The following is a 25,743-nucleotide window of genomic DNA, read 5'->3' as shown; positions in this document are numbered from 1 at the left end:
AGTATTTTTGTTGATTGAGATATGTACCACTATGACCGTCAAAAATTCCGTCATTAAGAAAATCAAAGACACGGCCACGTCAAGGTATCGCTGAACATCAAATATTAGGCATAACTTTTTATATTGAAACTTTTCACTTTTACATAAGTGCGAGGTCACACAGACCATGCAAACAGATTTATACGCGAGCAACAGGGTTCCCTAATCCTCTGAAACCTGTCGGCTCAACACAACCTAACTGATGTGAAGGTCAATGTATGTTTTAGAAACCTTCACAATATTGGAAAATTAAATGAAAACAATAATGTCGTCATATTTATAACAGTTCATTCTTTTCCAATTTACTTGTTTCGCCTGCAGCGTTCCGAACCGAAATATTTTTCATCCTTCTTTATTGTGATTGAGACTACAAATGAAAAATAAACTTTTACAAATTATTGTAGCTTAGGGAAAATCTCAGTATTTTTGAAAACCATTTTCAATTAAGTATGATAACATAAACTATGTAGATCCCTGACTCTTCCGAAAACAAATGTCGGGTGTAATCATATGTGTTTAGCATTTTGAAATAAGGATAAGTAAGTAGGTATAATTATGCGAACATTGCAAGGGTTTATCAAAAATGAATCACGTACAAAGGACGCGCAAACTAGGAGACACGCGGACCCTTGGTAACCCTATTAAACACTACCGTATAATTCATTTTACCCTTCAGCCGTTACTGCTCAGCATCAAAAAGAAATGCAAGGAGGATGTTCAGCCAATATTAGATTACACACTTCAGGAGCATTTAGGTCGTGTTCGGGGCAAGGTATTACATGCACCATGTTCTGCATATTCCTAGACAACATGCCGATACTGATCCGACTTATATTATGGTACCGCATTCTCCGCAGATGCAAACATTCTCCTATGTATTGCTTGGAATATCGTACTGGGCCTATCCACGAAATTGCACGCCCCGACTTGTCCAATGTTTGCGTTTCATTGGTAGATCAGCGCTGAAATAGAATTTGGGCCAAAATGCAGAGTATGGCCCTTAATCGAATTTGAGCTTACGAACATTCATAGACCTCTCTCTAGGTACAATTGTATTAGAGGCTACATCTGTTTGATGTCATGTCATACATATCTTGGAGCTACCTTGAGCCAATAAACAGTAGGTACTTTGAGCATTGAGGACGTGTTCTATATAGAAGTGAGTTCCATTGGACATATCACGTCATGTAACGGAAACATGAACGCTCACGAAGAAATCCAGCAACAACAATGCTAGCGACGAGTATAGAATGAGAAATATTTTCATACAGTGCGTAGTATGTAACGTTTTGTTTCGAAAAATCCTGCTATATTTTGTAGTCAATATAATTTTTATGGTTGAAAATGCATAAGGCACTAGATGTTGGTCTGGTGATTCGATTCTACCATCGCAGCGGACAGCCATCCGGATTAAGAGCCATTAGTTATCTGGACCAACAAGGATTGCGGCGTTCCAAATCACGTCACACGCACAATTTGGCATGATGGTGAACGGCCACCAATCACAGCACTGACTACTTGACGTGTTACCTGACCTCTCCGTTCATTTCAAATCACTGAAAAAGGTACGCGCTTCTAAAAGTAGGAGAGTAGGTAAATAAATTAAAAGCTCCGAGATTTACCCGTCAATTTATTTTCCCTAAACGATTTCATAAATTAATGCTAAATATAAATTTATGCAATTAACGTAGCGACAGCAGAGATGTCAGCAATATGAAAAATTAAATGAGTAACGTAATATTTTTAAATAGGTCGGGTGGGCGCTACGAAGGTTAAGTGCAACTTGAAAGGCATTTAGGCTGTTAAGCCGGGATGTTTCATAAATAGATTACAGTCTAGATTATTACGAATAAAAACTGGCTTCAAATTATTAAAGAGATACCTGCTGAGAATTTTTTTTTATAGATCTGTGTCGTTGGTAAAAACATGGAGTTGAAGATACCTATCCACGATGTATATATTATTATTGTAACTATATTGAGATAAAAGTTTTTAGAGACGTTCCATGAGCAATATAATCTGTTCTAAACTAGTGTAAGGTTCCACAAAACAATAACTCTCTCGAGCGTTGTTCCGGTCTGATGGTACAGTCGCTATCTAGGCTTTGAACATTATTTATTTTATTCGATTTCCGTATTCAACTCGTTCTCTTTAAAGAATACTATAGGGTTACTATAATTATGTTGAACAAAATGGCTACAACTGAATAAGTTTCGAATGGAAATTATGTACAGGATCGTTGCGGGTGGTTTTTCAAAAAGCTGGCCAGTAGTCGGGTGCCAAGAAACATATACCCCGAAACTCTTAACATTAATATACAATGTATGCGTAATGAAGTGCTCTACAGAACACACCTACTTTATATGTAACATCTACAGTCTACACTCACTGAAAACTTTTTACTAGTTCCTTTGCCAAGATAAAAACTAGTTTTCTCAATGTCTCCAAGTAAATGTTTTGCTTTGATCTGCAGAAAAAGAAATTGAAAGCATCTGGCTAACATTTCGAGTGAATGTTGACTGCTATAAGAATATCTTAACTAGTACGTGTGTAATTTAAGAATATTGTAACTGTTGAAACTTATAACTCTCTCAGTGACTACTGTATATTGCTAGAAAATATAAATACAGAAAAGCAAATGTACCTTATTTTATTTTCAAACAAAAGTAATGGACTGGAATAAGTATAACAGTCTCGCAGCCTATTTACTCGTCTATTTATAGTCTAAATATTATTTTTAATAAGACGGTGTACGACCTCAAACAAACATCTTTGTATTGTGATTAGAACACGAATGTCTATCTTGACTTGTACATTCTGTAATAAGCATAATTTATAGAAATAGGTCGAACAAGAGAACAAGGGTAGGTTTCAGCAGACATACGAGGCGGTTATCCCCGTTTTAGACTCGTTCAACATCACGAAATAGATTGAACTGTCAGTTCAAATATGTATAAAATGTATGTAAATACATGTGACGCTAACGATTGGTGAATTGTTTGCGAACCCTCCTCCCTCGGGAGAAAGTTGCCAGATAACAATGTTACGTGGAAAAATGGAAATAGTTGACACTGAATTTTGTGAGAATATAAGAAACATCTGGGATTATGCGGTTATTTTTTGGATATCGCTAGAAGCCATATTACGTAAACTGTCTCAGTATATTATGCTTTTTTGCTGAAAATTATTTACTTCGGGCCCAGCTTTATTTTTCAGATAATACCATTAATGTGAATATCGTTTTGGCAAAAATGAACATGTAGATGTATATAGAAAAGAAAAACATTTTTCGTTTTAGTATTTTGATCCAATATTTTACCTTTGAACAAAAAATAGACAAAGGAAAATGGACATACCATTGAAAGGTTTTATAGCAGCATGGAGAGTGCTTTAGTGCTTCAGGAATGAATGCGTCGAGTGGCCATGTACTACTACTAGTCATATACACCCAAGAGATAACCCCGATACTCAACGCAAGTTTACGCTCATAAAACTCCCAGCAGCGAATATAGGGTGTGTTATACGTAGATAAGGGTATGTATACACAGACCGTTTCCGTGGCGAGGGTGAATGGTTAACGGCTGGACGACCACCGGATTGTATCGACTATACGTCCACTACGCGACGTCACTCCTCTGCCTTGACTCGCACTCGACACTAACTCGATAACACAGTCCGGTATTGTTGCGAGCTAGTCGGCCGTCTTCGCATTCCAATATTCTCTACATGGTAGAGACGCTACACTCTAACGATCTGTTGCTGATATGAACATATGTTCAACCAACTCCCCGGCTTACTGCAGTATCGCACTTCCGTCCCGGCCGACCAGTTTAAGTTATTGGATGTGAAACAAACTACGCTTTCACGCATCATATAGGATTTATTCAAAACGGTTCCTCAGTTGTATAAAACAATAGATGTAAACTCGAAACCGAACTGAACCTCCAATTTATTTTATCGGTTTACGTTTAGAAGAAAAACATCGATAATCAAAATCGAATCAAGAAATAGTGCTGGGTAACAACGGTGGTTGAAACTTTTCTCGTCATCTAATATAAAAGTTTGGCAAAAGAAGGCACGAGCTAAGTGAAAAACTACCGCGAAGGGGATTTCTGAGAATACTCCGCTTTGGGGAAGTGAAAAACTTGGGCTATAGTTCACTCAAAAAATAAGTGAGGTTATTTTACGTGACGATTATTGTAAACATGTTCAGTGATTTATCTTATTTACATGTTATATATTTATCTCAATTGCGTTTTAAACCTACAACATAAATTGCGATCTCATTTATATCTTAAACTAACTTTTGCTTGAACTGGTACACGTCATCGTAATACCAACTCAATTATACGTCTAACTTAAGCTCTGACTACAAAATTGTGTTGGCATGATATATGTCATGTGATGGGATATAATTTGCTCTATGCGTCTTCGGGATGCAGGTGGCCTAGTAATCAACGGAGAGGCCTCGCCTAAAAGCTTTTCATTTAGTAGTAGGAGGCAGTCTAGTTATCACTTTCGAGCTCTGAGGTACTACTACCCCTAATTAATACCTACTGCATGCGATTTATGAAAAAGCAGGGATATGGTACATAAGTGGACCGTTTCAACTAGTCAAATTATAATTGTTTACTATTTGCAATATATTTCTATTACATGTATTATAAAAATTCCACTTATACATTATTGCAATTAAAGTTATGCACACAATCCCATCACCACAATTCATTGAATTCAAGTACCATTGAACAGTTTGGTTAAGTATATAACGTAAATTGTAACAATAACCGTCACTTGATAGATTTATAATACCAATATGGTATTAATTTTTATCTACGGGCCGAAAATAATAATAATTTATGGTGTTAATGATGTGGAACATGAGCCTTTATAACAAAATTTATCGGAACTCCCAGCCGTATCCAAGTAACCCTATTAAATGTATTAAACTTTTACCCGATACGAGAAACGAACCCTTGGGCACAATTTTTACATTCGCCTGGCTCAAAAGCGGGTTCCAGTAAGTTGAATAAAATTTCTTTTAAAGTTTATAATTATGCGTCAAAAATAACGAAGATAGGGTGAAAAGGGTTTAAAATTTCTACTCTTAATGGATGCAGTTTTTCATCACTTTTTCATATTAACGCCCTAGTTTTTACGTAGATACATAATATTACTGTATATTTGTTTGATTTCTATTTAACACTACTAGGTGAATCTACAATTCCAACAACTATGATCATTTTAACAGAACCCTTTGAGCGAGGTTATTTGCGTGTTTTCAGCTAATACCAATGACATGGGCTGACCAAATTCAAGTTAAATATAAATATACTAAACCTAAAACAAATAAATCCGAAAACTAGTCAATTTAAAATAAATATTGAAAATATCGTATATGTTTTAGAAAATATTTATCTACAGTACATTAAAGTTGCTGTTGCTTTGAAATCTTCGAGCTCAAGAGGACTTGAGAACACTTTATCGGCGAGAAGTTTGTCACGAGAACTAATCCTCAACTTTAAAAATATATTTAAGTCGAAGATGAAGATAAAGAATATCAGGACATTTTTGCATGGTGAAACAGACAGGCAGTGGTACGGCAAAGCTGTCTTTCAGTGACAAAGACAATTCGCTTTTTGTCTGAGTAATCAGCAACTACAAGTTCATTTAAGCAAAAGAAAGAGTACAATCGTATTCATCTTTTAGATACTTTCATGGTATTATGTAAATAATAATACCAAAGCCTCTAAATTTCATCACTTTCTCATTACGGTCATTTAAGAAATTTATTGAAAAATTATGTTAAGATGTATTTAAAGGTAGCACCACGGAAAACACTCCTATTCCTAGTTTACACGCATCAACCTCAATTATGATTTTAACACGTTTGTGAAATGCACTAATGACTCTCTTGTTGCTTTGTTAGTGCAGCGAAACCAAATTGAACCGTGTGTGATGAGGCCGCGTTTTGTGGCTGCTGCAGTAATACAAAATATCAAACTTGCTATTGATCTTCAATTTACATACATACACTGAATTATAATTTGCTAAGTAGTTACTTATGAAAATCTTCTTATAAGGTGTAAATTTGACATTAGGTTGATGGCTGCTATGAACAGCTAAAACATGATACCATAATCTAGATTACTTGTTAAAGAAGGCTTTCAAAGAAGGTGGGTTTCCAATTGTGCGAAAGATTACGTTCTATCTGCCTGTCCAGTGTCAAATTGATTCAGACAATTTTATTGCTAGGGTTCTTTTTTTCGACGTCTACATTACTTTTGTCGTGGCTATAAGGTGTTAGGCATCTTCATCGATCAATTTTGAATACGAGTGTACTGACTATTACTACGGGTCCTGTGCCTCGATTCTCTACCAGTATCGACTACCGACAACCGGCTAGCTATCGAAATTTTGACATTTAGAATGTACTGCCAAAATGTTTCCTACGACACCCGTCAGAGGGGCTGATCAGATTTTCATACAAAATTTCGCGATGACAGTTCGGTTGTCGGTAGTCGATAGTAGTAGAGAATCGAGGCACTGAAAACTAACTGATAATAATTTTAATAGCGTTCAAAGTTCTATTATAAAAGCCAACAATAGCGACCCTGATGCCTGAGCCGATATGTCGGGACCATTTGTCTTCATCATATTCTTCCCAAGGTCAGGTACTTGTTTCGAGGTCCATTGAAACGTCATAACCGTTTCGGTAAGGTTACTGCTATTATTGCGAACAAATAGTGGTTTCACTGTCTATGAAAGTTAAATTTGATCGCAGGGTCTACCTTAACACCGTCATAACTGAATCGATTATTAGTTTATTTGTTTCTGTCTTATTGTGTTATGTTTTAAAAATGTTTTCGTGGGTGAAATCAAAGGAATCTGTCCGTATTACATTTTACGTACTACATTCAATTCCGTATTACATTTCAATAGTCTAAGCTAAAGTGTGTAGGTACTTGACGGGAATGAAACGCTACGCTGCCAGTTATGCTGAACGTTGATTTAAAGCTTTTACCAAAATGAATTATTAATGCCCAGTTGACCGAGAGCTATATTGCCTAAAATACTAGTTCTCTTTCATTTATTATTATACATAGCTTTTAAAAGTATGCTATAGTGCAACTGTAGATAGATAACTGTATTTTTTGCCGGCCGTGACAGGATAACAGTCAAGAGATTCGGATTCATACCGATAAAAAACATATTAATTAATATCCAATCCGAGATTTCGACTCGCTTTTGACTGCAGTCATAGTTAGTAATCACGCAAAATCGGAGTTTCTTTGACTTTAAAAACATTCCCAGAATATCATCCACTTGAATAAACACCACCAAGTATTTTAAGTACCTAAATAAAAGTGGACACAAAAATACCTAGAGCTAGTTCAACGTCACGGCGGTGCAAAGGAATTTAATTCATGTCAGTAGCTACAAAGCTTTGCTGAACCAAATGTAAATGAAACAGTTTTACATATGTCTAACTAGTGGAGGATATTGGTACGAAATCGTTTTCCGATAATGTTTTATATTTACATCGTCGCAGCGACACACAGACGGTGATCGGTGCTGTCAATCACAATGGACAAATTGCCCAATCTGTCACCAAGCACTCGAGTTTCGTAAACCTATCGATCCTTCGAATTATTCACTGCTTCGCCAAACGTAATCAGTATATACATTATAATATATTCACAAAACTCTTCTTTCGGATAATCTGAAGATAAAAAGGTAAAAATGTTTATTTTTCTCGTGGGAATAATCTAGAGGATTCCAGAATGCCGCGAAGATAAAAATTTATGAGAGGTTTAAGCCCTACGTAGGTTACTTGAATTTGTAAACTCGAACTAATTTACTTTGAAAAATGCGATTTGTGACTGTTTTATTCACAAAGAAGATTCAAATTCGCAAAGTTATTAATACAACAAACAATAAATAGAATACTAAATCGTCAATGGCGATCTGAATTTCAATTACAAAGTTTAGATCCGAAATGGCTCTATACATGTTCCAATCTTCCAATAGTGTCAGTGCGTGAATTACTTAGTGACCGTCGAGTTTGAACATAAACAAATTTAATCCAAAGCTATACTACCTGTCTCGAAACTTCAATTTCATAATTTAAACTAGGCTTGTTTGACATAAAAGGGCACTTATGGCACATGATACACAAGTGAAATGAAAAAATACACGTAAATTACAAATAACATTACATAAACAATACAAAAAAAGTTTTGAGCCAAGGGGAGAGGCATCCTAGTCATAAATTGGTTTTGTATTGATATTACGGCGTAATAAAAACTTCGTGTACATTTTTAAATAACGTAATACTTGTTGGGAGAAAGGGCAACTACGTCATCGTTACACTAGGCTCCTGAAATATTTGAACGTACTTAAAAAAGATAAATGATCACAGTGACTGAATATTTTTATAAGCAAAAAGGTAGATGCTTGAAAAACTACCTACCTCATTGTTCTCTGTGGAAGCTCTTATGCGGTAGTCTTGTATGAAATTGTTATACCTTGACCCTGAACAGTCCGGGAACCCTAACTTTAACAGATCCTCGAGCGACGCGTTGTTGTAAGCGCAATTCAATGAATAGGCTCTTTGTGTCCACCTTATTGTGTACCCTCACTTGAATGGAGAGCCTCTGCCGAGTGCGAACCTCTTTACACAGACCCAATTTTTATATGCTATATAATTATATTATCAACGCTTCACGGTTACAGGTAGACTGGAGAATGTGCAGGAGCGTTGGTAACGGACCGTTCTATTAAATTGTTAGTACGGGTATTGCTGTGACCACAGCGAGATTCTATTGAGATAACCTTTTTGTAGTGTAAAGAAGACATAGAGAGGCAAGGGAACAACTCGACAAAGCCAGGGTAATCCTGGCTTAGGAAGCCGCTCCGGCGGACAGGCCGGGTGCGGATACGTTACCTCCCTACGTACACTTAATATAGCCACCCAAAGAACGTGGCTGAGCATAAATGTGCCATGTTACACTTATTTAACTTTATTTACTACTTTCTTCAAACCTTATTCGATACGCTTTTTATTTTCTGATCATTTCTTTATATAATAAAAAGAAAACGAATAATGAATAAAACAATATTCAGAAACAATACTTTCTAGAAAAATATGCTTAAGTTTATTTTAAAATAATTTTCGTTGAGATAATATAGCAATATCCAGTCATATTATTATCTCTGGCCTCGAGCCATTTTATGCGCAGCCATTTCTCTTATTTTCTGTTTTTTATTTTAATCACTAAGTTTGACAGTTTTGGGCATGTTAGTTTACGCAAAATCTCCCAACAAATTAATTGTTTAAAAAGTAGCGTTAGAAATTATTTAATGCAGAATTCAAGAGAAACAGCTTAAAGATTTATAACTTACGCGGGTTCTTTGTAATTAATCAAAATTAAGTAATGGTGATACAAAGGCGTCATTCAACCAAATCAAAATTTATTGTCTTCTTTACACAATTGTTAAAAGTGAAACAAAAATCTCGATTCGTCGGAGTGGAAACATTAATTGAATTTGAAATTGCTTTGCTCCGAATAGGGTGACTTTCAGGTTACTTGCCACGAGGTTCTCGCCACTCAAAATTGGGCTCCACTTACATTTTCAATGTGAATACTGATTGAATAGTTCGTAATCTTTATTCGTATTTCATTCCAAAACTTATATCGCTGAAAATATCAGTTTCACGCAGCATTAGGCGCTGTATATTTTATGTGAATAGTATGAAGGCCAATTCAAACCAAAATGTTTAAAAGTGGTTTCTGTGATATCGTTCGGCTAGTAAGGTTTTTTTATTAAATGTATCATAAAACGCGACTTTTTAAGAGATAGCCTTTTACAGTATCAAAAAGCTTTTTCATTCACACAACGCTTTTTATCGAAAGTTTTCAGGCTTTGATGGTGAAATATATATTCAATGGAACGCGACCGATGATACCTACCATACTGCTTTAAATAACGGATAATTTATAATGAAACGACGCTTTTAAATGTGGATAGCATCCATTAGTAGCAATTAAAGCTTTAATGTTAATGTTAATGTCATGTGCAAAATAGAAAGGTAATGCGATTTCTTCATTAGCTACTGTAGCTTTGGTTTACGTTCTGTTTATATTCACTTATTTTCCAGATCAAATATAATGAAGGTAATTATGAAAATTATTTTTTAAACATGAATGTAAGTACTTTTTGCTCAGGTAAAAAATTATTATGTTCAAATAGTTTACTTCAACAGACGTCTCTAATTTGATTTACTGTGCACCTTCGTACTGCTACTGTATATATTATATTCCGAATTTTGCATAACCTTAATTTAAGATTCAGATTTACATACACACCGCGCCAATTTATATACGTAGTATACCTCCTCTCAATAAATAAAAATTGGTACCGGTTTTATTGCAAAAAGGTCGTAAGTTACTTATCTTTACGAGTGAAAGATCTTCCATTCGTATTGAATTGTTCCCTTTTATTTATATAAAATAAAAGTGGCATCCTTATCGGGAGCCATAACATCTAATTCAACTAGCTTGTTATCTGGGCTAGAGGTTTGTTTTCTGCAATGCACTCGCACCAGATTGCGAGTTACGGCAGACCGTTGTCTTATTAGGAAAATGTTATTCCATTTTTACAGTGGCGTTTTATAAAAATCTGTTCAATGTAATCAAAGTCACGGACAATTTATAAAAATAAATTAAGTTCTAAATACAGACATCAAATGTAATTGATTAATTCCGAGCGAAATAAATGCGATTCGAATATTTTAAACACGATTAACGGAAATCGTATAATAGAAATTTGGCTGGTTTGTACCGACTGTTTCCTTCAGGACTAAGTGTAATTTCGCGACTAATGGAATAACATTCCATTACCATTTCACCTTTATACTCATCGATATCCTTGACCGCAAACCAATTTGTTACACCGACGTCAATCTCGGGTTCTATTTTGCTCACGTTCACCGTTCTAAATTGCTATTTAAAATCCACAATGTTTCTTACCTTAGCCTGGAAGGTGATTCCGTACTCGAACGCCTCATCAGGATGCAAGGGGATCCTGGTGTCGTATTCATCGTTCGGTACCAGGTTGTATTGTTTGGTTGATGGCATCTTCCTACCCCACTTTAGCAACTTCATCGGCACCCGTTTCCAGGTCCTCGCCTTTAGCACCACACGTAAGTAACGAGTCTTGTACCCTCTCCTAAACATTGAGGCGCTCTACAGAACCGCCATCATACTCAAAACCGGGTTCCGAGATATCCTTAATAAAGTTTCGTCACCTGAAACAAAAGGGGACTTCATTATAAACATGTTTCTAGATGAAATAACATATTATTTTAGTGAAAATAGCTTCAAGGAAGAGTAGTTTTTCAGCTAATAGGTGTTTTCTCCACTTTCATTGTCATTTCAGTAGAAACCGTACGTGAAATCCACCAAAACAAGGGGTATTGTGCTATTATGAGAACGCTAACAAATTCAAGTCCGCAAACGTGTTGACATAACACACATACTAATCTATCCCCTTTGTATTTTTCACAATAAGTTCGTCTAATGGGCTCTATTAGGGTCAACGATGTGGACGGGACTGCAGCCAGCCAATCAATATTAACTGACGACGGGACACTTCTTGGGTTCTGGCTCTCGACGCTGACGTCACTCACGCCCGCTGTCAACTGCCGAATGAGTCGGATGACCACGCGTGGTATCTGTGTGTACATCTCATCGATATATGCCAATAACATCGTACAGGAGTGATAACAAGAGTCTTTTAGCTTGAAGTGTTAGCAAAGCCACTTAAATATAACAATGTGTCCAAGTCGATCAAAAACTCTTTGTTGACTGACATGACTGTTAATTTTTTTAGAGTAACTAATTCAATGAACTAATTAGACATACACCTTATTGATTAATTATAAATATGTCGCAAAGTAACACATTATAATATAGTTTTATTTATAATATGCCTCATTAATTTGTACATTAGTGAAGAACTAGGCAATATAATATCTGTTTGAGAAAATTTTATATTCCAACCCCTAAATTGAGAGTTTTTAGTATAATTAATGATTTTCTCTAGAACTGGTTTAGGTTTATGAATACATATTTATACGAAATAAGAATAATATACCTAATAGTTGATTGACGATATATTAATTGACCTCAGGTCAATGGTCCTAACAAAACCAGGTTTATAAATCACAATGAATGTCAATGCGGAAAATGAGAAAACCGCATTAATTGTGTTTAGCGGCTATGAATAAACGTCATAATAAATCATCACTATGTTATTGAAATTTCATATGTATTCATGGGTCAATTATAATTGTTCGTATCAATCATTATGTAATACTAATATTTATATCATTTGTTTATCTGACAATATTTGCGAAGTACACACATCCAAACAAGGTCCAAAGTTGTATCACAAAATATTTATACAAATGTGGTTTATGCAAACAATTTCGAACAGAAGTACCTATGGATTAAAACACTAGATCATTGATAACCTGTATACTAATTGCCGTGAAACGTATAAACTTCAAGCAAGGGTTGATGCATTAACGCAATCATAACGGTATCATAAAATATCATAGTTAGGTGTAATTAATGTGACGTAAACTTACACATACCGAAAAACTATCATTGACAGAGTTCAGTATACTTTCAAGATCGGGTTCATTATCAAGCCGTTGCCGGTTGGTGTCGCAAAGTTGTCGCGCCCTCACGACTCGGCTGTCGAACATTTAACTAACTGGAGCGATTGAGAAGTTACTGCTTGCTTCTTAATCATGGTCGGGGAATATTAATTAGTTTTGCTTTGGTTTGCTTCACGTAAATTGAGGTACTACGTGTTATTCAAGTTGTTACGCCGACAGTTCACTTGTGTTTATTGAATCACTTAAATGTTTGAAATTTGAGTAGCTCTACAGAACTGAGAATGGATATTGATATAATAATAGGATGTTTTTATAGTTATGATACAACATGGTTACGTGTAAATTAGAATTACGTATAAAGTAAATAAAATACGAATAAACTAACCAGAGCAGAGGGTTTGATCATCAGAATACTCTTATAGAACTTAACAGTAATGATTCTCGACCCAATGTAGCATTTACTGAAGTCATTTTTACTTTGAAATAAGAAAAAAGACATGTTTTATTTATTGAAAGCTACAAATTGAACAGTATCATAAAAAATATGAAATGTAAAAGTCGAACGGTATAGAAATAAATTCAAGTAACATTTATTGTAATCGTGACTCAATTGTGATATTGCAAGGAACTTTATTAGTTTTTAAACGAAATATTCTTCTGTTTCGGCGGATAATCCAATATTCGATTGATAAACTTGAATCTCGGTATATCAGGAAGATTGTTGTCGCCATAGAGACAGTAGAACGATGAGATATTTAAAGGAAAACGAACATAAATCATTTAGAGGAAATAAAAGAGAGGCTCTTTACTGGAGATATTTATACTAGATAATGTTCAACGTTAAATATGTATTATATAATATTTATCAACTTTCCATGCGTATCTATATGCATTCATGTCACAATGATAAATTTCCTAAACTCAAAAATTAACGTTTTAAATGTTATTCGTCTAATCGTTCAAAGAGTAAGTTAACAAAATATTTAATATTTTATCGATGTCAGACAAAGACGTTATTTTCGACAATTTCTTAACCATTAATCCCACTGGAATTATTTGGTTTCGTATAAGCGAGACGAAAGCAAATCCTTAGACGTCTTAGCAGCTCTAGTATCTTAACTTTATTATACTAGAAAAATATATTTTTCTTTCTTTATCTTTTGGGATAAAGGATAGGCATTTTTCTCGATAAGAGATCAATGGAACGATGAGTCAGGCATTATGAGCGCTAGACTTCCAGCGATATTCAATCAAAACAGACCTTGAATAGCGCTGAATTAGCTCTATTAACATTCTATACAAACTTATATACTGCTTTCAATGGACTACCTATATCCATCAAGCACATCGTTGACCTTAAAATATTTCGCTACAAATTCCACGTAGTCCTATAACAGCTAGTTCCATGTTCGGTTCTGAGATTTTCCGATGTTTCAGGAATTGTATTTTTAAAGCCATATTTGCCCGGTCTTTGCCTAACGTAATGACACGATGATTTGATATCGAAAGCAGCATATCATCAGACAGGAACTTCTCTCTGTACCAGTATTTCTTACTGCACGACGCTAGTATTATTCCTTGTAGGGACGTCTAAAATTAGTATATGCCTATGATGCCGATAACGTTGCCTACAGGAATAACTCATTTACTAGTTTCCCTAGTCGACTAAAAGCACAAATTCTTCACGATAATAAATTATTACAAGCACGAAGTTTCAATAACTTTCGCTCTAACCGCTATTTTCTTTTCCACACTGTTTTAAGACTCTACAACATTGAGAAAATGTAGGTATATAACTTACAGTCAACATCATTGTCAGAAAGTAAGTGAAAATTGTTAGGACAGATTTATAAAAATTGCAAATGTAAGGCAAGACCAGTTATAAGTAATTCATAAGAGCCATGGTCAAAAACATAATAAAAACTGAAAACTGAAAGACAATATAACTCAATCAAACGGTTAAAATTATAATAATATTGCAGAAAGTGTTGTTTTGGAGTTTACAATAACAATAAGAACTGTTCTTAGATTTTATTTCAATTAGATTTCATTATGGAAATATTTTTCCACAGAGAACCAATTTACCGCAATGAGGTAAAGTTTGAGTGGGGTGCAAGCAATTTGTCTCTTAGTATGCTGAGCCTTCCCGCACAAATGAAACTTTAATTGCACTTCTTTAACGTCGGCTTATTGCGAAAACTTTAGCTATGCAGTCTCACTTTTACATAACAGTTGTTGTTTTTCTATTACAGCTGCATTGTTGATTTTGTGGGAGATTTCCATCCGAAGTGCCGCTAATATATTTTATCAAAACTTAATCCCACAGAAAGATACACAAGCAGAGTCTCGGTATAGTATTAGCTTAGTTACTAATGCTAAAGTATTTTTTTTCTAACCATCCACTATTCAATACGTTTGGCACGAAGGTGACAAAATAGAAGCGAATGTTGGTAACTGAGCTACAAAACATCAAGAGTAAAAAAAGTTGCCTGATTGCTTCGGATGTAGCTTGCTGCAGTGTCCTAAAGTCACGTAGACCAATAGCAAGCTGGATTAAATTCACATTCAACGTTTGAACACAGACTCCTGAAAAGTTGGCACAGATACTCTGCACAAAATATGTTTCAGCTTTAAACACAACCGTTAGAGACAGACCGCACTGAATTTTAATTCATTTTCGCTCAATATTACACAAAATGTACATTTTGAAATTGCGTTAAATTCAAGTAACAATCTGCCCAGTTGAGGTCATTTGGAACTAGACCGCAGAACACAGAATGTGTAATTAGGTAATTATGAGGTGGTATCGCTTTCACACACAGATATAACCTATATAGAGTAAGATCCCAGAGCTGCCAGACCTACGTCATTTTAGCAAAGCTGAAATTTTGAGGATTGTTAGTATAAAGGGTCTGTTAAGAGGTATGCACATCCACTACCTTGAAAGTGGGGCCGTTTCTGAGGTAGCGCGGAGTGAAGGTGCGTAAAAAACGACCCAACCTACGTTATAGTAGCAAAGTTGGTTTTCAGGTATGTTATTAATGATATTATGTAGAATTAAAATTGACTATTGCCAGACCGTTTCCCGGGGCCATTACTTCTGCCAGACGCCTTAAATGTTGTTAAAAAATGAGGTCAACTACGTCATAGTAGCAAGCCTAAATTTTATATATGTTATTAAAGGTACAATTTTAAGACCCCCTGTATGCGGACAGACCATTCCGCAGGGCCCTTTGTCCCCTAGACGCCATTAAACTTTCCCTATGAGTGCGAGAGTAAGAGCATTATTCATACGCATAAATGAAAAACAATTGAATTAAAAAAATAAAAATTGAAAAATTATTGAATACTAGCTGACCCGCGCATCTTTGCTTGCGTCACTTAAGAGAGATAGGTCAAAATGTTACATAAACGGGTTATGTAACATTTTTCACTGGTACTCTGCTCCTATTGGTCGTAGCGTGATGATATATAGCTTATAGCTTTTCTCAATAAATAGGCTATCCAACAGTAAAATATTTTTTGATTCGCACCAGTAGTTCCTGAGATTAGCGCGTTCACACAAACAAACAAACTTCTCAGCTTTATAAAATTAGTATAGATTAAAAGTACTTGGAGTGTTTAGGAAGATAAGTAACATTATTTTGGGAATTATTTTAAAAATAGATATGGTTTACACTATTCACAAAAATTATGAAAAAAAAATTGTAGTCATTCATCATCATCATCATTATCTGTGCTCTTACTTCCCTCATCAAATTGAATATTTAAATCATCTCCACCTTCAGCTCAGACCATTTAAAATTTTAAAGAAATCGCCAGAATATCAAGAAGTTTTTGTTCAATTCGGAGAAGTTGAATTATCTATTGATAAAGCGAAGGAACAAAATATATTTGATGTAATTCAAAAATTTATCTGCGAGTTATATATTGTTCTCGGATTAATTGATGTAGATGCTGCACGGCTACAACTTTTCATTAACACGTATACAGTCGGCGATGTGAATGAGAAATTCCACCGGCAAAATGTTGAAAAATTCGACGCAAGTAATTTACCTCCTTGTAAATCTGAATTGCTTCAACAATTTCGACGAGCAAATTATATTGCGGGTGTCTGGAGTAATGCTCATATAAAGCGTCCTAGCATTTTAAGCCCAGCAAATAAAGGGTGGGTTCTAAAGGATAACCATTATCATTTTAAGTGGTTTGATGGTGACCAATTGCCAAGTTTCGTAAGCGAATCACTTGAAAACGAATTAGGTATTTTATTTTAACTATAAATTATTTCAATATACCTACTTGTAACTGTTTTCAACATCATTACCTACATTTTTTTTACAGAGAATTCAAGTAACAATGAAGACGATGGTGGAGATGATTTAAATATTCAATTTGATGAGGGAAGTAAGAGCACAGATAATGATGATGATGATGAATGACTACAATTTTTTTTTCATAATTTTTGTGAATAGTGTAAACCATATCTATTTTTAAAATAATTCCCAAAATAATGTTACTTATCTTCCTAAACACTCCAAGTACTTTTAATCTATACTAATTTTATAAAGCTGAGAAGTTTGTTTGTTTGTGTGAACGCGCTAATCTCAGGAACTACTGGTGCGAATCAAAAAATATTTTACTGTTGGATAGCCTATTTATTGAGAAAAGCTATAAGCTATATATCATCACGCTACGACCAATAGGAGCAGAGTACCAGTGAAAAATGTTACATAACCCGTTTATGTAACATTTTGACCTATCTCTCTTAAGTGACGCAAGCAAAGATGCGCGGGTCAGCTAGTATTCAATAATTTTTCAATTTTTATTTTTTTAATTCAATTGTTTTTCATTTATGCGTATGAATAATGCTCTTACTCTCGCACTCATAGGGAAAGTTTAATGGCGTCTAGGGGACAAAGGGCCCTGCGGAATGGTCTGTCCGCATACAGGGGGTCTTAAAATTGTACCTTTAATAACATATATAAAATTTAGGCTTGCTACTATGACGTAGTTGACCTCATTTTTTAACAACATTTAAGGCGTCTGGCAGAAGTAATGGCCCCGGGAAACGGTCTGGCAATAGTCAATTTTAATTCTACATAATATCATTAATAACATACCTGAAAACCAACTTTGCTACTATAACGTAGGTTGGGTCGTTTTTTACGCACCTTCACTCCGCGCTACCTCAGAAACGGCCCCACTTTCAAGGTAGTGGATGTGCATACCTCTTAACAGACCCTTTATACTAACAATCCTCAAAATTTCAGCTTTGCTAAAATGACGTAGGTCTGGCAGCTCTGGGATCTTGGTCCAATATTTATTGGTAGTCAACGCGCTTGACATTCGATATTTATAGAAAGGTATATACTAATGTCATAAAGAGGAAATTATTGAATGTAAGTATGTCTGTAACGAGTTGGCTCAAAAATAAGTGGACCGATTTTAAAAAATGTTGTATGCATCTTCGATTTATATAGTCTATTTTAATTGCAAGATCCCTACTAGAACTACATTATGTTATTAAATAAAATGTCTAGCCGCGCGAAGCCAGTACGGGCCGCTAGTTGCTTATAATATCACTGTTTATAAGCTAAATCCATTAAAGCAAAATAGAAGTAGCTAAAAAATCTGAAAGAAAACTGTCGCTGCCATACTATGCAGGTCATCTAAATTCTTTTTATGAGCCTAAGTAACAACTTTCGTGAATCATATTAAATCTAACGTGTACGTTCTGAAACTTTTCTCATTTCTGTTGGAGGAGTTGTACAGTTAAACAGGAATGCAGCTAAAAAGTAAAATAAACGGTTTCGCTAATGGTACAGGCGGCAGTCAAAGTTAATTTGATTGGGGAAACTCAAATACTGTACATATTAGATGTACGCAAAGTGTAACAGGAAAAAGTAAATTTAATAGGTCCGAAACATGATTTTGAAAAAATAGCATAACGCCAAAAATAAAAAAAAATATTCATTATTATTGATCGACATAAAAAATATGTACAATAATAATAATTATCAGAGTATGAAACTCTCGGCACTTGTCTGACACTCTTTGTGGTGATGTCAAAATATATAATGGACTTTCAGAGGTAACGTTATACATACAAATGTAAGAAAGTGATTTTCAGCTTTCAGTATTAATTTACTTGAAAGTGAGGAACCATGGAGAACGGGCGGTGTTTCACACGTTTTAACGTAATTGAACCACACCTGTGAAGATACGTGTACCTTATTGTTATTTTTGCGTATCAACTATCATTAGTATTTTGTTTCCTTCTTTAATCCAGAAAAAAACCTCTTTTTTGATTATTATATAACGGTAATATAGTGTTTAAATTATTCCATAATTCGGTTGACCTACATAATGTTCCTGTACGACACTGGCAGAACCATTTTAGTAATAAGAGGTAATTTAACTATATAGTAGTAATCATCTATGTATAATTGTTTATATTTACCTAGTATTTTGCAAGCTCAGACTTATAATACTAAGCTAGAATACTAGCTGATAAATCATCGATCATAAGAACTCAACATTCTAGCAAAGAACCGTCAGTTTAATTAGTACGGTACGAAGATTGCAACAATAAAAACTATCTACTCATTTTCTCTCATTGTGTTCTTTGCTAGACTTTATAAACTACACGATTACTTATCTACATCCTATTATTCTGCCGTTCTAGTGAAAAACAACGTACTTGCATAAAAGTAACTTTCGAGAAAAACGCGCGTAAAGTTTTTTATTTTATTTTTGTTACCTCTTCGTAACTAACAGGAATATTTCTAATATTTTTGTTTTATCTGGTAGCTCTGAATATGAACTAGTGAATGTGCTGTGTTACGTCTATATATTTTAATATTTATATATTTAAATAATCAAAAAAATACTTAAGACTAGTAAACCTGGATTGGATTTATATTAAGTTACCAAGCACAAACAACGTATGTGTAGCATTTGCGAGGTTTATGTCTAGGAAATGCACTTGTGATGTTTATGGCTAGTAAAGGTATGCAAAAACATAGATGTTATTTCAAATTTTCAACCTATTTGTAGCACATGCGTTGATTATGCCAAGCAAACAGTAGTGAAAGGTAGCTAATGCGGTCAATCTGATGTAAATAATAATACTTTCAATATAAACTAAAAAGTCTTATAATGTCAAAAATAGGTACAAATTGAGCATAATAGGCGTGGGAAATTATCAAAAATTAGTTACCCTTAGCCTATCGTCCACTTCTGTCTCTGACAGCCGACCATGTAAGTAATAATACTAACTGGAATGATCACTAAGACCGAATTCGCTAGCCGAGCGCGACTCACTTTTAAGGGCCTCTGTCCCTTCCTAGAAGGTGACCTTACTACTAAATATACACAGTGACAAAATTTTATCATTACCTTACAAACCATCGACCGTATTTACTTTTTGGATCACTTTTAAGGATAGTATGGAATCTATACAATTGAAAATGAGTAACAAAAAATGTATGTAATCGTGTTATAATTATATTATAACTATTATTATTAATAATTCGGTGCAAATTCGGTGGGATTCTCGATAGTGAGTGTTCCACCGAATTTGGCCAGCGTAGTAGACAACTGTAGGACCTTAAGAAAAGACCCGTGCATTGGGTGGTAAAAAAAGTTCCAGTAGTAAATCTAAATGAAACTCATACAACTATAAATATTGTTTTTATTTAAAAGAAAATTATACATTGCTAAACAAAATGACCCTATGCAATCTTTGTCGTAACGTGGCTCGATTTCCCATAACGTTTAAAGCCATTTGCTTTCCGTATGTTGTCATTGTTAGAATCAAATATCTATTTGATAAATATTTCTGTGTAATTATAGCAATAACGTTTTTAATAACTGAAAAATAAATTTTACATCTTCAGATTCCTAGTCAATCGTTCCTTCCGATCAGTAGTGTAAATAATATATTTTGTAATTTTTACTCATCAAGCAGGCAAACCTGGTCACAGTCATGTGCTATATCTTTGCTACGTATCACCTACTCCACCCATCATAAAACTCAATACCCTTATTTATTATCTACCTGAGCAATGAAATGAACAAAAAAAATAACTGAATCAAAAGATGTAAGGGCATAGGTAGGTACATGTAAACTTTAACGGTCCCTAGGATCATTTTTTACTGTATCTATTAAACAAAAGCATTTATTTGGTAAAGTTGTTTAATTCTTCGAAATAAGAACAAAATATGTATGATGTTCACAAAAAAATTAAATGAGAGTGACACTACAATGCAAATCAAAATTCTCTTAATTGTGAAAGAAATATTCCACAACCTGAATACGATTCAATACAGCAACCAGTCACAATTCATTTTTCAACCATATTTATCACAAAATAATAGTGATTAATACAAAAAACTAGGAACTATTTATAACTCAGATGTCAAATATAGCCGCCATTAGGGGCGGAGTTTTTATACCAAAATTCTGTTTAATGAAACAACAATTACCGAATTTTAATTCAGTAATAATCTTAAAATTACCACCATAAGTTACAGTGGCAACTGTTAGAGAGGGACAAAGGGCCTTAAAAGTAACTCTCACTCGAGACCGCTTTTCGAACAGACATTAGAACTAAACAAAAGTAAACTCTATATAGGTACCAGCAGTAAAGTATGAATTTATTTGATACATTTTTCTTAGTGATTCTTTCAGTTATTAATAACCCCTAGCCCCGTACTTACCTCAACACACGCTGTTTCCTTATCATAATAAACGCAGATGCACCATTTAAGGTCCTTTTTTAAGTAGAATCTTATTATACTCATATTAACTGCTAATCATAAACATCACAAATGACAGTTAAAACACTTGTGATAACTAAACTGTAAATATAATCAAAAATGTGCCTACACAAAAACATCGTATGTGATTTTGTGATACTTATAACTTCCTTACATTAAAAAATAATATTTTCACTTTACTTATCATAAACGTCGTAAGTACCAGATGCGTTATTTATGATTAGTATTTTAATTTCCTTAACGCTGGGTGAACTTATCGTAAATGAAGCAAGTTTCTATAAGATGCTTATTACTAGTGTTTTGACAGTCTTCTTACAGTAAAGTTAATTACGATGCTTTTGACTAGGATTATAATCGGATTATAGTAGTTAAGTTGTTTATGGTTAACCGTAACTTTAAAACTAAATAAGATATCAAAAAAAGGGTGAGTGATCCCGGTAGATCTTGTTTTGCTAAATCCGAATTTACCAATAACTCGATTTTTGCAAAAATGTCGATTACGTTGTTTTTCATTAGGACGGCAGTATTAGTGTCTACTACCAACACGCTTGTAGGTTCACTCTCCCATCAAATATTAATATTCTCGACGTTCCTCGATTAACACTTCCTGTGATAAAATATTTTCTTTAATTGATTAAAGAAGGTTTTATACACATAATTTAGAATAATCAAATTATTATTTATAACGGATTCTACAGCCATAAAACACAAATAAACCTTTTGATTGAGATACGCTTTTGATTTGCGTTCAGTATTCAGGCCGAAGTAATTAGTAACACACGAAATTTATTGTTGTACAGACATCGTGTCACAAATTTTGATTTATAATGGAAATAGATCAATGTATTACGGCATTATGAGGGCCGAAAATCTCTTAATAAAATGCTAGAGTAGACTACAAAACTACGGAGCTTACGAAAAAATGCAAGACAGCAAATGGGTTGAACCCCACTCAACATTTACAAGGTAGTAAAACAGCTCTTTGCCAAAATGTGGAACTTACGGAAGTACCTACCGAAAACCTTAAAAACTCAGTGCTTTTATATAACAGAATGTGTGATTTACGTGCGATAAAAGTCTGCATACACGACCGATCGGGCCCTTTCCTAATAATTTTTACAACCTTTCCGCCTTTGAAAGAAGGGCCAATCACATGCCCTGCCCACACATGTGTGCCGAACCCTAATTTCGGTGGTTACTACACGCTGGTACCTTTGATAAAATGGTTTGTCACCCACAAATATAACTTAATTCTAAGAAAGCTAATGTGCTTAATATATGAGGTTATAATTCGTAATTATATTCTTCAATCGAATTTGCTTTTTATAACAAAAACACTGTTATAGAGGTATATAAAAGGCAACACTTGTACCTTGTTTGTATTACAAAAGTTGAAAAGTTAAGCCAAGCGCTGTCATCAACAATGTATAACAACAATTGTGAGTGTCTCATCATGTCTCGTAACTCATTGAGAACTTCAGTCAAAACTGCGGCTAGAGAGCTGAGACGTCTCATTATGGTGGAATTGGACAAACTTTTAACGAGACTGAAACCACATAAGACAATCTAGTGCACTAACTCTAGATAACAAGTGAGGCCCAACTCACTGAGTTGAATAATACGCGATCGTCGCCACACGTTACAAATTGGACACTATATTTTGGGACTCAAATTAATCGCTTCTAGTTCTGTCAACTTCGCCCAATTCTGAAATTCTTACAACTGTTACATACCTGATATGTTATAAAGGCCGACCTAATTAAATATCCTCATAATCAACTTACAAACTTGAGTACGTTTGGTTCCATACGCACAATTGAAACAAACTAACTGTTAACATACCTAATTAATGGAACTGATTCACAATAGGTAAGATATGATAAAACACTACAGCTAGTTAAGATAAGTGACCCGCGATAAGTGGCCACTTTGAGATTACGCTCAAGAATTTATGACATATTTGAGTCTTCGAACAGGACTCGAAATGTCGATCGTGCACATTACGACAAAAACGCCGATCACGTAAGTACTTCTCGTCGGCATTGGCGAAAATGCCGCGTTCGAATTATCGTCAATGGTTGGCTAATAAAAGCGATTGTACCATTCATGCCGCACTTATAAATAGGAGCATTTTTAACCTACGCCTGTTTTTACCATTCAAAAGGCGTACGCACGTCAGAAAGTATAATTACCTTTACCTCGGTAGTGTGCCCTGCTGTTGCCTATAAAGAGTGCTAACTTTGAAAAAAGGCCTAAACCTTCTGCTATTATTTTTACAATTTAGTTACGCTTTTTGTCAAACTATATTAAATGACTCTTATTACTGTAATTATTCTATTTGGTCATTTAGCGACTCGGACGTAAGAAGATGTTTTTTTCAGTGAAAAATAAATATTACTTTATAATAAAACATCTTCAATAATAAAAATATTTTAATCTCATTGCGCTTGCCTACTTTACCTCAAATCCTTAACACAGTATTGTTAATTTAAAGAAATGTGCCAAATCTACATAAAATCTGTCGAAAATGTGGCAGAAATTACGTTTATAATTGGTTTAACATGTTAATGGAAGGTTATTAAAATAAAAAAAAACAATAAAGAGATATGTTCTATTTTTCTGTGTCTCTGTCACTGTCTCCAAAGACAAACTCTAAACAAAAGTTTTTTTGGAACTATCGCAGATTCTTGTCTCATTTTTATAATATTCAAACCTCTTGTAAACTTTCTTAAACCATTAATTAGTAAGTTAACGTCTATTTTTATATTTTACTTGGTTTAATGCCGAAGTTAACCTTTATACAAGTGCTAAAATGTTAGATGGGGCCTTAAAATAAATCCGCGCTGTCATATAACGCGACTGTAACACCCTAATAAAATTAAATGAGAGCTTTGTACTTCGCAGCCAAATGTATATTTGTTTAATTTGTACTACTAGATCTAATTCAATCTTTTCCAATGATTTTTCATGAGCCTAATTAATAAACCTTCTTTATAAACAAATTCTTTGATATTTTTTTCCTTTTGTGTTTCTAAGAGATTGGGGTCAGAAATCTGAACTTTTAATTAAAATATCTCCTTACTTGAGAAGATTGAATTTACAAATATACGAGGAAGGAATATTTATTTTTGAAAATTCAATTTAGGCTAGTTAATAATTTACATTGTATGTTAATCGGGCACGCAACTCAATGGGCCTTAAAAGCCTTATGAATATAATGTTATGTAATAAGATAGCAATGTGTCAGCTTATAGGACGATAGGTGTTTTGTATGCACATATAAATCGACTTCCGAGCCTGGCTACAGCGGTTGACCTTCAACTCTACTGTTTTAGATTCAACTAGCAACACAGCAACTTTAACGACTTGAAATATCATAATCCGTTGCGATTTATAGAATCGAAAAACAATACTTTACCATTTAAATACACTTTGTACGAAATATCACTTACTCATGAAAAAGTAAGCAGAAGTGTACGAAATTTCTTATAACTCTATTACCCGTCAAGCGCTGTAATCCCCTAAGTAACAATATAAATAAAACACGACAACTGCTCCGCGAAATAGGATTTGCCTGCTTTAACAACTTTTGTTAACCAGGTGACTTTTAGCAACTTTCCAAGCAAAACATTTGTTAAGGGTACTGACGAATCTTTGCAGTAAGAGACTTGCTATTCGCTTAACTGATGATTGTGAGACGATACACAAGAACCTTTTAGAGTATACTAATTGTAATTAAAGACAATTTTTTTTTTCATATTTTAATTCATGGAATATATATTATTCAGTTATACTAAATTTTTAACTCGAGAACACAAGAAATTTGATTAGTTATCCTTAAATTATTTCGAGCAATGTGTAAACCATGCTCGAGAAAGTCTCATTAAGTGTGCTCCATACAATAACGTGTAAGCTTTTGTTTGACTTCTAATTAGTAACAATGTAGGCTTTGTTGTATGCAGTGAGCTACGTCATACGTCAGTTTCGGAGCGCGCACGTTGCGCAACCTCAAGGCGGTTAGTGCACGTGCACCGACCGTTGGGCGGCGCGCGCGCATTCATCGAAGAATCGCCTACAAAATCATACAAAGTAGTAAATAGCTTTCACCGCGTTATGAGCCATTATTTCAGCTCTTAGTTCCGTATGCACTATCTTCCGTCTACCTTAAATTATTGAAATTAAGCAGGCAACTGCAAAATAATTCACTCTTCACACAAAAACGGCGTATCGTATCT

General features: G+C 34.5%; 1 protein-coding gene across 3 annotated transcripts in view; it reads right to left on the bottom strand.

Moving 5' to 3' along the window:
- Positions 1 to 25,743, bottom strand: part of LOC142986133 (carboxyl-terminal PDZ ligand of neuronal nitric oxide synthase protein) — a 122,861-nt gene that overhangs the window by 76,517 nt on the left and 20,601 nt on the right. For all 3 annotated transcript variants that reach the window (XM_076134414.1, XM_076134412.1, XM_076134413.1), the window contains exon 2: positions 11,073 to 11,350. In XM_076134414.1, coding sequence (XP_075990529.1) covers positions 11,073 to 11,279 — 207 coding nt within the window. In that variant the 5' untranslated portion in view covers positions 11,280 to 11,350. The remainder of the gene's footprint in view (positions 1 to 11,072; positions 11,351 to 25,743) is intronic.

The sequence above is a fragment of the Anticarsia gemmatalis genome, chromosome Z, assembly GCF_050436995.1.
Source record: "Anticarsia gemmatalis isolate Benzon Research Colony breed Stoneville strain chromosome Z, ilAntGemm2 primary, whole genome shotgun sequence".
NCBI lineage: Eukaryota > Metazoa > Arthropoda > Insecta > Lepidoptera > Erebidae > Anticarsia > Anticarsia gemmatalis.
This window is presented reverse-complemented; position numbering and strand designations above follow the sequence as displayed.